A 12,831-nucleotide genomic window follows, 5' to 3' on the forward strand; every position below is an offset into this window, starting at 1 on the left:
TTAGTGTTCAGAACCAAGTACACCGAACAAATGATTGCTTACAAAGTGTAAGCAGCACAGAGCAGTGTGTGTCTGCGAGTGCCAACTGGGTGCACCTTGTAAAATCCAAATAGTTGCAACATAAATCGGTCACATAGCATACCATTTTCAAAAGCCCACCTTAAAATGTTTTTCTTTGATCACGATGTATAAGACGACCAGTTTTATGTATAGGCTAAACAGAAAACGAAGAGCTCTCTTGAACACTTTTAAAAGTTAACGTAGTTAGTTACACAGAGTAGTTCCCCCTTTTTATAGACCCTGGTAAGAACGAAATGAAGTAAGCAATTGAAATACAAACAACTATATATACGCAGACGTTCGAAGAACACGTGCAAGTTTGCCACCTGTGTTTTCAACACCGAGTGCTTTGGCCCCCTTTACACGCCTCGGTCGCCGCGAAACGCGGCCAAGTAACCGAGGATCTTCGACCGCGAGAGATGCGAAGCACGTGGAATGAAGACAGCTGATCACATAGTTGATGTAGTTTATTCCTTCATCTACTGCTTGATTAATCACAATCTGTCGATAACTCTCGCCTAAGCAAGCAGGAAGGAGATCGATGCATCAAAATTAGTTTAGTATTATGTTGTTCTCATGCAATGTTACATTTATTTCCGTTTGTATACATTGCCACACGACAACTAATATAACACGGCAACTAATATAACACGGGCTATGTTAATCACAAATAACTAAACAGGCCAAAATTACCTGGAAGGAATGTATCTGCTTTAACTTTTCAGTGCAGCTGTTTAAACAAAACTTTGTCATTGCTCGCGATGTTTTTCTCGAAAGTGCAGGGCTTTCATGCGGGCCGGCCGCAGAAAAGATCGCACTGCAGTGGTGTAGAGGTTGCACTTCTTAGCAACAGGGCCAAACTTCATAAAATATGTAAGCAACTGTTTTGTGCTTACGGAGCGTCCCTTGTTAGCAGAATTTCTATTCCATAAAACTGTTGACTGTAAGCAATGGTACATAATGGCTAACCCGTGGTAAGCACACGAGTGACATAACAAAGTCAATCCATGGCGAACGATGTGCGACTAGACATTTTTTGATAACTTAAGAAATCATGGTGAATTACGTTTATGCGTACGCACATTTTGTCTGCTACAGTAAGCACACAAATTTGCTTACTGGTAAACAGCTTTATGAAATTTGGCCCACCAGGTTTACAGTTAAGCGAATCTTACAATGTACTACATTGTGTAACAACGGCTCCTGACAAAATATCGTATTGCTTATCGGTGGGAAATTCAACATGTCCTAGAACAGAACTTACTTATTATTTACAATGTACCACAAGAGACGCGTCTCCACCTACAGCTGCTGACTGCTATTTGTCATTCTCGTTCCATATGCAGCAAACAACATTTAATATCAGATCTATTAGTCTTGTTTTTGTCTTCTTTCCGCTCAGTTCATAAATCATTGATCGCAAATACACGGGACAACCTATACTGCAGTTGGCGTATATAACTTACTCTTCCTGTTCCGAGACAACACGAATTTCCTGTTTGTTCAACATTCTCTTCGATCAGACTGCCTCATAATTTTTCAGTGTCTTAAAGGGACTGTGCACCTTAAGTAACTCTCACTTGGTGTTTCCCAACATTATGCATTAAATAACAAGTCTGTGAAATTGTTTGTATCAAATGGTCATCGCAGTTGCAAAACAACAAGAAACAAACGCCCCTGTTGCACACATTTGTGTGCTTTCAGATGTCTTTAAAAAGCCACAGGCCTATTGAAGTCTTTTGATTCTTGAGTGACAAACTATCTCTTTATAAAAACCCTACGTTGCTTTTCACAAAGTGTTATACTATGAACAGCCTTCGATTGCTCGTTACCAAGTCACTTTTTATGCTTTATGTTATTTACCAATAGTGTCCAGTGCCTTGAATAATAAACAGTAATTTGTAAAGTGGTTGATGAAGATGAATAAATGACCTTTGTTTTCCAGCCAAGAAGTCCGTGGGCTAATGTGTTTGGACGTGTTGACTCTGTGCAGGCAAGCGAATACTACGTGTTCAAACCAATATGTACTTGTTTCAAGCCATTATATGCATAGAAGTGCAGTGAGCACGTATGACGTTTTGTTTACGGTTTGCTATTTCTTGTTCTAAGTCAATTTCAAGTTTGTTTTATTATTTCAAAAAAGTTTCAAATCTCGGTGTAACTTTTTTTTTTTTTTTTTTTTTTTTTTTTTGGGGGGGGAGGGCTTGACTTGATAGGTTCGCATACTGTCAGGCCCTTTTCGAAACTACGGATTTGACTTAAGCTACGGCTAAAACTCCCTCAGTATCCTGGTTTTTTCACGTGTGCTTTCCGTACGGCACTTCACGCAAACGGATATAGCCTGTGTCACGCAGCAAAAGCAGAAATCATCGTTTCGAAAAGGCCGAGCGTATGTAACCGAAGGATATATGTCAGACCTTCTCTTACGTTAGAATTTACGTTAACGGCAAGACTTCACTTGCATTACATACATTTCAAATGTATTACTTACTTAATAAAAATGTGAAATACGAAATTGAAAAAAAATGTTCGAGGAATGGAAATTTACAATAATTCGTCGCTCGTACAACGAAGTGGCTTTTAAACTTGCCCACATGAGTCAAAAATATTCCTGTTTGGCAATAATCGAAACGGAACTGGTACATTTTTTAAACTGCTGTTTCGGGTTGTGCTCACTGCAATCATTATTCCCAACTAATTTCTTAAACCCATTCGTTATTTCGCGAAAATGAAAAAAAAAACGAGTTTTACCCGTAAAGCGCTGTGTACAAACCAACGCAAATATTAACCACGCGCACCTGAACTGCTATAGCGCTTTGTGTATCACTTCGTGAAGTAGCGGATCGTGATATGTCACCCTTCACCTCGTTGAAACTCATGGCAAATCTGGTGATATGCCGTTCATACTAATAATTAGTGCAATTACAAAACTATTACGTGATGGGTACTGAAACTTGCAGACAATTGAAAAGTAATGAGTTAGTTAATAATTAGTGTAAAACCCGAATTGCAAAATTGTGTGACTTTTGACAGATAGTTCGTTTGGTCGTACGAGCACAAATTGACCTGGAAGTAGTTGATGAAATGTAAAGCTACTATAGAAAGTGAGCGAACTCCTAGTCTGGCATTCCAGTGTTTATACCACCCTACCCAAATAGTCTTCTAAGAGAGATTTCCGGTAACACTATGTGAATATTTCTTTTTGAGTAGTGTTGGTTCTGAAAAGAACCATAGGTTTCACCAGCACTACCTAAAAGGAGATGTCCACATGGTGTTACTGCAAATCGCTCGGAGTTCCACTTCCACCATGCAAAGTTTCAAATCCTACAAACAGTCTTCGTTGTATCCATTGCGTTTTAGAAGTTTAAAAACAATCGCCGGTGCTGTCGATGTATACAACTTTCCAAAGGAGTTGGGCAAACTTCTCATCATTGAGTTTGTGAGGAATAATATGACAGTGGTTCTCTACCGAGGCGAGAACAGCCGGTCGTAGCTGGAGTCCAGGCCATTCTGAGTTGAGTGAGAGGTTGTCTTCAGCCGGCCGACACCATCTTGGAAACCTCTGATGGTCGCCCTCCACCCATCCCGGTCCAGCTTCAGCTTCCTCAACTCGTTGGTTTCTTGTTGTGCTGCGTACTTCTGCAGCTGATCAATGAATGTTAGTCTCCTCCTGCCCTTGCTCCTGTTTCATTCGATGGGTTCCAAAAGAACTAGGGGGCACACAGCTAGCTCTGGATGGAAACAGTGGCCAGCAAGCCTCATCATCCGTTCCCTGATCTTGACAGATACTCTTAGTAGAGCATCGCAGAGAACACGTTTATGTCAAAACATGCATGATGTGCTGAATAATCCCCATGGATATTAAATTTGACACCGTGTCTTTGAGGCTCAAAACGGTAAGCAACTGTTCGACACTTCGGGGTTCCTGGATTTGGCCCTGGAGACGGTGGTGCATACAATGCTAAGAATTTGTCAATTCCAGCGTGCATCAACAAATCAATTAACTCCGAGCACAATGCAATGACACCAAAGGAAACTTTATCTTCCTATGTACCCAGTTCGTTCATAGATGGTATGTTGTCTGACCACATCATTTGTGCAGTGACCTGAAGTGGCCATGACCTTAGTTTGTAGTTTTGACCAATTTTGGACAATACCAAACAATTGAAGTCACGGTGCCTCCCATCACGTCATCAAATTCAACTTTGTTAGGTAAACTGCCTGCAGGTTACGTTAGAACTGCAGTTACGTTTCAGGGGACGTGTTTGTTTACGTTTTACCTTACAAGTGTTTCACGTTTTACGGTACGTCTGTAGTTACGTATCACAATGTGCAGTTACGTTCTATTAATTTACTCCTAGTACACAGTGAAACGTGAAAGCTGCTTTAACTATCCTGATGAGGTATTCTTTCACCAGTTTTTATTCATAGGGACGGAAATTAAGTTGATTGCTGACCGTATTGCAGTCACTAGTTTCATCGCTTTCCTACATTATCTCTTTCCTATACATTTTCAATCCGCCTTTCTTTCACAAACACGGAGTCAGGTCGTGACCCTGTGTACTGTGGAAAGTCAATCAGCAGTTCGATAAAATAGTTTCATATCGCAGATGAAAATATCTCTCTTGGGCGACGTTCGACTCTCTGCTATAACACTTCAATGCAATCGTTACAGACAGAACAGTCAGATACTGTCTGTGTGTGCCACGTAAAAAAAAAGGTTGGAGATCTCAAACTTGAATTCCTGCCATCGTTCCAACTTTAGGTGGACTATAATCACTCGTCCATATTATCCTAATTAAGTCGGCAAACAAATCCCCTCGTCAAGATGTCCTCAACTACTCGTTACCATAGCAATCAAGATGGTGGCTAGTGTCCAGAGCCAATGCACACTGCGTATTAAATATGACGGGGCCGAGTTACATAAATCCGTGTCGCAGCAAGACCTACAAACTCCAGAATTGTCATCGGATTCTTCGCATTCCTTGACCTCCGTGCAGTTGGTGAACAGTTTACATCCCCTCGTGTAGCTCGTGACAGCGCCAGCAGCTTTCTGTTTCACCACCTGTAGGGAATGCACAAAAAGGTCAACAGATAATTAATAAGGAAGACTTGATTCCTTGTCTTAAACAGTTTCATCATGGCCCAATTACATAAAGCTGTTCGCAAAAAATAATGAGCGACAAAATGTCTTTGCAATGCCAAAAAATGCAAACTAAACACGTAATTTTTGCTGGTAAACTGTTTCTGCTGAGCGATACTTTTCTGTGCTAGGAACCTTTTAGAGTGTATTACGATCTGGTCCAACTCGAATCAGTTTACGAATTTTGTCCCGTCTTGTTAATTTACACTGCAATCGCGCTATACCATCCAACTAAATGAATCTGAATGAGCAATTGCGAGTTTAGAAGTCTTTAGTAAAATTATCTCTCCTTTTGACGGATATTTTTTTCTGAAAAATTGAAATTTTTATGCAAAAAATACAGACCGGTTAACGCTAAGGTTGAGTTGTACATTTGAAAGTACTAAACCTTTACAATCAACCCGCCCAGCCCACCAAATCCGTCAAAATGTACACAAGATGTATTTTTTGATCCGTTCTAAGCGTGTGGAATATCTCATAGCAAAGTTCTTACTCTCATTTTATGGCAAAGTTTTCGCTTTTTGACCTGAGCTTGACTCCATCTCGTGGCAATAAGTCACCCAGCAATCAAAGAGATGAGGGTACAAAGACGTGCTTAGGACACACAGACTAACACTTCAGCCATACAAGAATCAACTCCACGTCTTTCAATACACACTGCCTTGCAACCATTATCAATATTTGATCTCCATTTTCTACAGAGCAGCCGACCCGTATAAAAATCATCATTTTAGCTTTGAAAATAAACAAACCCCTTTTAAACCGAAGCGGTCGTGTTTGTATTGTTTTTAAATTCATGCCGTACTAATGCGGGCGGAATAAAAAAACAAAAAAACACAATGGTTATAGAAAACGTGGAGAGGTTATTGACAGACTTTTACTTCTATTAAACAGATGAAAGCGGGTCTTCTATTCAACTGAACCAACAAGTAGAAACGGTCAGTATTATAATTTGTTTGGACAGTGCCAAGCTTTTCATGAAAAACAGCAAAACCTTTTAGGTTGTGATCTTTGCGTGAACGCGTTGCAGAGTCGTGATGATCTATTTGAAGGGTTGTCCGAGTATAAGGGCCTCAAAATGCTCTTCCTGACTCCCAAACCATGGAGACGTTTCTTCCCATCGTCAGGGGGTCACGTACTATCCTTCAAGAAAACAAGCTAACCGTGGACGGAGACGAGTTTTCCAAAATTCACCTGATGCGAATCCGGCATGCTCGCTCACGTTCTGTCGCTTTTATCTCTTTAGACAACTTCAACTTCTCGGAAGATGGCACGCGAAGAGGGTTGTTCTGCACGATCTTTTCTGTTTCAAACTAAACTCGTACCTTGCGATTCATATCACGATTGTTGCTGCCCGAACTTCTGACGTCACTTTTTATAGGTCTGTGAACCACATGAGCGCTTTTTGGCGACCCTATACCCAGAAACATGTTTTGGTCATTGGCTGAACGTTTTTGCGCGTTCCGTTGAACCGTAGTGACGAGGCTGTTCCGGAAAAACAGTACCGACATGTTGGCTTGGTTAAGCTTGGTTTCAAGATGGCAGACTCTAAAAACTATCGAAAATTTTCTTTGGAGTTCTTTTGCAAATGAAATACACAGAAGCATAACAGTTAGTAATGTTGATAAAACTACAAAGACTTAGTTCCATTGCTTGAAAATAAAATGTAGGCATATTTCAAGAATATAATTTTTATAGAAATGTGCATACATGTACGTCATTATCTGTTACTGGTTACCGACCATTTTTCGTGTAGCTCTCAAAAATTGTTTCAGTCAGTGATTTTTTAATCAGAAACTTGTTTCAGGCATGATCGCTAAAATCCACCCTAGATACCAGCCTTGTTACCATGGACATCGCACCTTGTTGACACCCCTCGTCACTAACCCCTGAAGGGAGCACTGAAAATCAACGCGGATGATTGGCCTGAAGAAGTGACTTAAAAAAAACTTTCGAGCGCTTGTACAATGCTAGTACTGCGCTGAATGGTCTGGGTACCTTTTTCTAGGACACAACACGCCATGTTCACAGGTTTTAATCAAACGTACACGGTTTGAAAATCCCTTTAATTATTACTTGCTGAAGTTTTGTAGTTTTTGAGAAATGAGTTAAATAATGTCACGAAAAATAATTTTCGTCTCGGGAGACGAATATTATATGAGCATATGTTTGTAAATATCAATACTTGCAATTATACGTTGTACATTGTACCATGTTTAAATTATTTCGTTTCATGTATGAGTTGTTCTCTGAGATAAACACGTTTCGTTTCTAACACGACGCGTTGTCTTCAACCTGTCCTAAACAATGCTGATCAAAGTTTTGTCTCCCACGTTCGGTTATCACCTCTTGAAATCTTCATTTGATTTGCATCGATGCAGACTTTTATCCCAATTGATATAAGGAAAGCCCCGGACGAATCAAGTCACGTTTTGTCTTCCTCATCACTCTCAGTCCAGCCCTGCCTCACCTGCTAGCCGATCAATCATAGCTCATAAACCAGACGGATATGAGGAGGCAGTGTAACCATTACAGAGAGACCACGCACGGGCAGCAGCGGGAGAAAATAAAAAAATATCCAAAAATTGGAGGATAGTGTTTCGTCTCTTATGCTGTGGGGAGAAAGTAGTGGGGAGATAAATAAGATTTAGCTCGTTGGCCAAGACGGAACTTAGTGGAAATCCCTCGTATCTTATATCATCCTCGGCTTCCGCTAATAGAAACGGCGTGGTCGATCTGATAATATCCATGGATAAGGATAGGAGGTACAGTATCAATCTAGGATACCCAATACTGTATAGATCCACATTAATAGCCGCAAAATAGCCGCATAATAGCCGCAGCATCATGAGCGGCAAGCGAGAAGTGCAGACGGACTTCCCGAATAGTCGAAGATGTCTATTTTTTTCAGAGAGCGAGGGGTTCACCGGTGAGGGGTTCGGGAGTCGTATAGGTTTTGACAAGAGTTTTGTTCCCCCTCGAACCAATATTGAATTTCTACATCGAAAAGTTGTTGAGGGCAATACTGTATAGATGTACAATAATATTCGCAGCATCCTGAGCAGCAAGCAATACTTGTACAAACGGGCTTCCCGAATAGTCAAAGATGACTATTTTTCAGAGAACGAGGGGTTTGGGGATTTGAAGTGACCCGAATCCGGATTGAATATTACTTTTACTTGGGGCATGTTTGTTGATCGCAGTCTGCAACTTTTTGTGTGCATTCAAAATTTTTTTTTTTTTACATATTCTGGGCCCAAAGTGAGTGTTCCGGAGTACTGGGTGACACTAAAGTTAAAATTGATTCACTTTCGTGCATCTGAGTTTGTTGACGTTCTTTATGCAAAGTTAAATGCAAAGTTAAACTTTGATTCTGGAACCTTTTAATTGTTTTGATCCTTTTTAAATGTGGAGGTACAAACAGAAAACATATTAAGAGGACTTTCAATTTAAAAGGTGGTCGCGCTTTTGAAATAATGCCGAAAATCCGGAGCGTTTAATGTCCACGCAGTTATCCTTAACAAGAATACACAAGTATGAGAACAGTTACTGCAGTAACGCTTCTCTGATTCAAATGTTGGGTTATAGAACTGATATCTTTTTACGTTAATCACACTACGTCACAATAAAATGCTTCGAAAGCTGATGCAGGCTATCGAAAGCTGATGCAGGCTTCTAAACCAAAAGCCTTTATTGCCAATAATTGGCCCCCTATGACTGTTGTTTCAGGGTCTGTTTTGTATTCGTTATTATTGCCTGTGAACAAATAATGACCGAGTAAACATACACTAGGGAAAGAACGATTGTCATCAAGTCATTTTGTAGAACTAGATTGGCATTCGTTTGTATTTGTTATAATTTCCCTCTAGTACTTGAAATTTAACTAATGTGCTGGTACCAATGTTTGAAGGGTCATTTTTAAACACGTCTGTCTGCTCAGCTGTGACATTTTGGTCAGCATGTATTAAAGGGTTTGTGTACCATTTGCACGAAACAAAACACAAACGTCCCTACATTAACATGGACCTTTAGGCCTACATGCCTTAAAGGCAGTGGACACTATTGGTAATTAATCAAAATCATTTGCATAAATCCTCACTTGGTAACGAGTAATGGGGAGAGGTTGATAGTATAAAACATTGTGAGAAACGGATCCCTATGAAGTGACGTAGTTTTCGAGAAAGAAGTAATTTTCCACGAATTTGATTTAGAGACCTTATAGATAACTTGCTGTTACGCTGCAGTTTTTGAGAAATTAGGAAAACAAATTTCACGAACATAAATTTTGTCTCAGCTAAACGAATTTCTTTTAGAATGTACAACCGTACGAATTAACGCGACTCTCTTGTGATCATTAATGTGTTTTTCTTAAATAAATTGACGACAAATGAAGCTGAAGCTTTCTCGTAAATTATTCTACATACATCTTCATTCACAGTGAGTAGGAATTCATGTCGTTGCCAAAACCGTGATCTACACAAGGTATCAAACTCTTTAACTGTTACATGTACTGGTACATTGTAAAACCGAAACGAAGGTTGTGTTTGATTATAATACTTGTGGTTGTAAAATATAAATTTCCTAATGAAGGTTAATCGTCGTAACAAATACTACAAATTACTCGACCACGAATTATCAATCGTTTGTTCAATTAGACTGACACGTATTCATCTTTAAAGGCAGTGGACACTATTGAAAATTGTCAAAGACTAGCCTTCACAGTTGGTGTATCTCAACATATGCATAAAATAACAAACTTGTGAACATTTGAGCTCAATCGGTCATCGAACTTGCGAGATAATAATGAAAGAAAAAACACCCTTGTCATCACACGAAGTTGTGTGCGTTTAGATGGTTGATTTTGAGACCTCAAGTTCTAAATCTGAGGTCTCGAAATTAAATTCATGGAAAATTACTTCTTTCTCAAAAACTATGGCACTTCAGAGGGAGCCGTTTATCACAATGTTTTACCATCAACCTCTCCCCATTACTCGTCACCAAGAAAGTTTTTATGCTAATAATTATTTGGAGTAATTACCAATAGTGTCCACTGCCGTTAAGGAAAACACATTAATATTTGTATAAGCAAAGTGAAAACAGATGGTTTGTTTTATTATTTTTGTTTTCTTCTTTTGGCTAATGCGACCGGAATGAAATTGATTTCTGGAATTTGATATTTCTGTCGTAAGAATAGAAACTCAAGATGTTCTGATGGGCGTTTGCAAATTGGCAATTTACAAAATGCAACTATCATATATTTTCCACAACTTCAGATTGGAAAAGGCAATTTTGTTTGCAGGATAAAACCTTGCATTCATGGTTTCATCCTCCGGTCAGCGAAAATGGGAGGGGGGGGGGGTAAAAATTTGATTAAAATTGGTTTTAAGAAACCTTTTTTTTTCTCAATGATTTGTGCTTGTAGTTTTGGATATTGAAGGTACAGAGTCCTTGCGAATGGGGTAGTATTTAGTTTTTTAGGAAAAAATCACACACGGTATCAGTTACATTTTATGGGAAAGTTATCTTTGGATTAGAAAGTATTCCAGATATTTATTTTAAAAAAACGCAGTACTTTCAGTTAATATAACATCTTGAATGTGCAACAAGATTCGCATTTAATCAAATAAAAACAAGCAGGATGCCAATCACAATGGAACATGTGAAATTGTAATTTAAAAAGATGCTGCCAAAAATGGACAAATAAATGAGCTTATGATTAATCTTAATGAAATTGGGCTCTAATTGAAATGGATGTTCTTCTCCCCTTTCAATGTTTTATTAGTTTCCACAGTTTGAAATCCTATACAGGTAATAATATATGTGTACATGGTTCAACAGTGATACAATTTAGCCAGGTAGTGATAAAGCCATACCCAAAGAAAAGTACTTACCGTGCAGCTCGGATACATTATGAAGTCGTTCCAATCCTCTCCTATTTCATCCCTGGCCCTGTGTATCTCGTACGGGCATTCCACTGTCCTACTCGTCTTCCCGTTCTCACAGTTGGACAACTTGTCTTCGAAATCCTCCTCGAAGTCGTTTGCTGCGCAGGTGTAGCATTTCAGGGTAGCACTGCGGGCCTCGCCCCCCTCAGCCGCACCCCAGCCTGACCGCATCACGACCATAGCTGTAAACAAGACGACAGTAAAAGTTATTGTTTTGAGACACACAGACCTATCCATCGTAGCGGCTTTTCAAATCCAAAACACTTTAAAAGTACAGCAATATGTTGTTCACCCCCTCGAGCCAAAAGTGTTTCAAGAAAAGCTTCTTACTCCGGCGATAGGTGAATCTAGCCCCCGGAAGTGTTTGCTTAATACTGAGTTTCCGAATTATAGTATCCGTAGCTTTGCACAGAAACGCCAAACGAACGTGCAACATACAATAATATCACCCGGTCCTAATTTTAAAAGCACACAAAGGGCGCGCGATAGTTGGAGACTAGATCGATACACGGAACAAGATGACATCCAACACTGACACTTTCTTCGATGTTCCTGAGTTATCAAAATCTTCCCACGAAAAGTGTACATCCAGTTCCCTCGCACAAATTCCATTGAGGCCTCAGCAAAAGTAACAATGTTCCCCTTTCAGGGTGGAAAAGGTAACCAGGAGTCGTACGTGACGCTACATTATAAATTTTACTTGTGCACTTTTTTCCTGAAGAGTTGCTCAATATTATCCGAATCAAGTGTCCCTTTAACTAAACCCAAAACACTACGCACAAACTGTTTTTTTTTATAGGAACTTCTGCTGCCAGATGTTTGGATGACCGAGTTGTTGCTGCACTACTTCCTGAATCTTAGAGAAGAATGATAGATAAAGACGTTTCCATAAGCTAAAACAGCTGTCTTCATCACTTCCACAGATAAAAAACAGCACTACTGTGGCTTTCCGGAGTTCTAGGGCAAGAGTCTTTAATATTTGCACTTGGGGACAAGACCGGCTTGTTGAATGATGTTTGAGTCAGGACTGTATACACACACAATCATCCAATCCTTACGGAGTCCATCAAACGGCACAGAACAATCTAAAATGTACATCCACCACACATTTCAGAACGTGGAAATTTAAAAGATAAAACTGAAGTCCGCCTATAGCAGCATTACTGTTGTAGAAAGCAATAACAGCGAAAAAAGATTCCACGGTCAAACATGGTTTTAAGTGTAGTGTTACATGCGAAATATCGCTCAGATGCAACGTTCACTGCCGTTGTAGACACAAAGCCACTGTTGTATACAAACCAGGTATTTCCAGAGCACTTTGCGATGTTTGTTCTTCAAGGCGGTATTGTAGTAGAATCGCTGATTAAGGAATTATACGCGCGGCATGTTGCGAGCCGTTTTATAAACCATTCCACGACTGTGTCATACAAACCGCCCACTACACACACCGAGCTGAGCAACGGTTGCTTTGCCAATGTGGGATACGTGGTTTGTTGTGAGCACGTGCACGCACTAGCAGTTCAAATCGAATGACTGTTTACACACACAAACTGACCACTGCGCGCAGACCATTGCGCTGGATATGAACTGTATAATTACTGTCAGTGGATGCAGAGATAGTCAGTTGTTGTTACACTAATTAATGTAACTCTTCAATGACCAAGCGTTTCTTACTTCAAAGGC

The 12,831-nt window shown here is 39.8% G+C and overlaps 1 protein-coding gene across 1 annotated transcript; it reads right to left on the minus strand.

Annotated features, from left to right (window-relative positions):
* Positions 1–2,222: 2,222 nt before the first annotated feature.
* Positions 2,223–12,631, minus strand: LOC117299968. The gene is made up of 2 exons (XM_033783599.1): positions 11,095–12,631; positions 2,223–5,125 (listed from the first exon to the last, which is right to left on the minus strand). The coding sequence occupies exons 1-2, from the start codon at positions 11,383–11,385 to the stop codon at positions 4,895–4,897; spliced, it is 522 nt and encodes a 173-aa protein (XP_033639490.1). The 5' UTR covers positions 11,386–12,631; the 3' UTR covers positions 2,223–4,894.
* Positions 12,632–12,831: the final 200 nt, after the last annotated feature.

The sequence above is a fragment of the Asterias rubens genome, chromosome 15, assembly GCF_902459465.1.
Source record: "Asterias rubens chromosome 15, eAstRub1.3, whole genome shotgun sequence".
Taxonomy (NCBI): Eukaryota; Metazoa; Echinodermata; class Asteroidea; order Forcipulatida; family Asteriidae; genus Asterias; species Asterias rubens.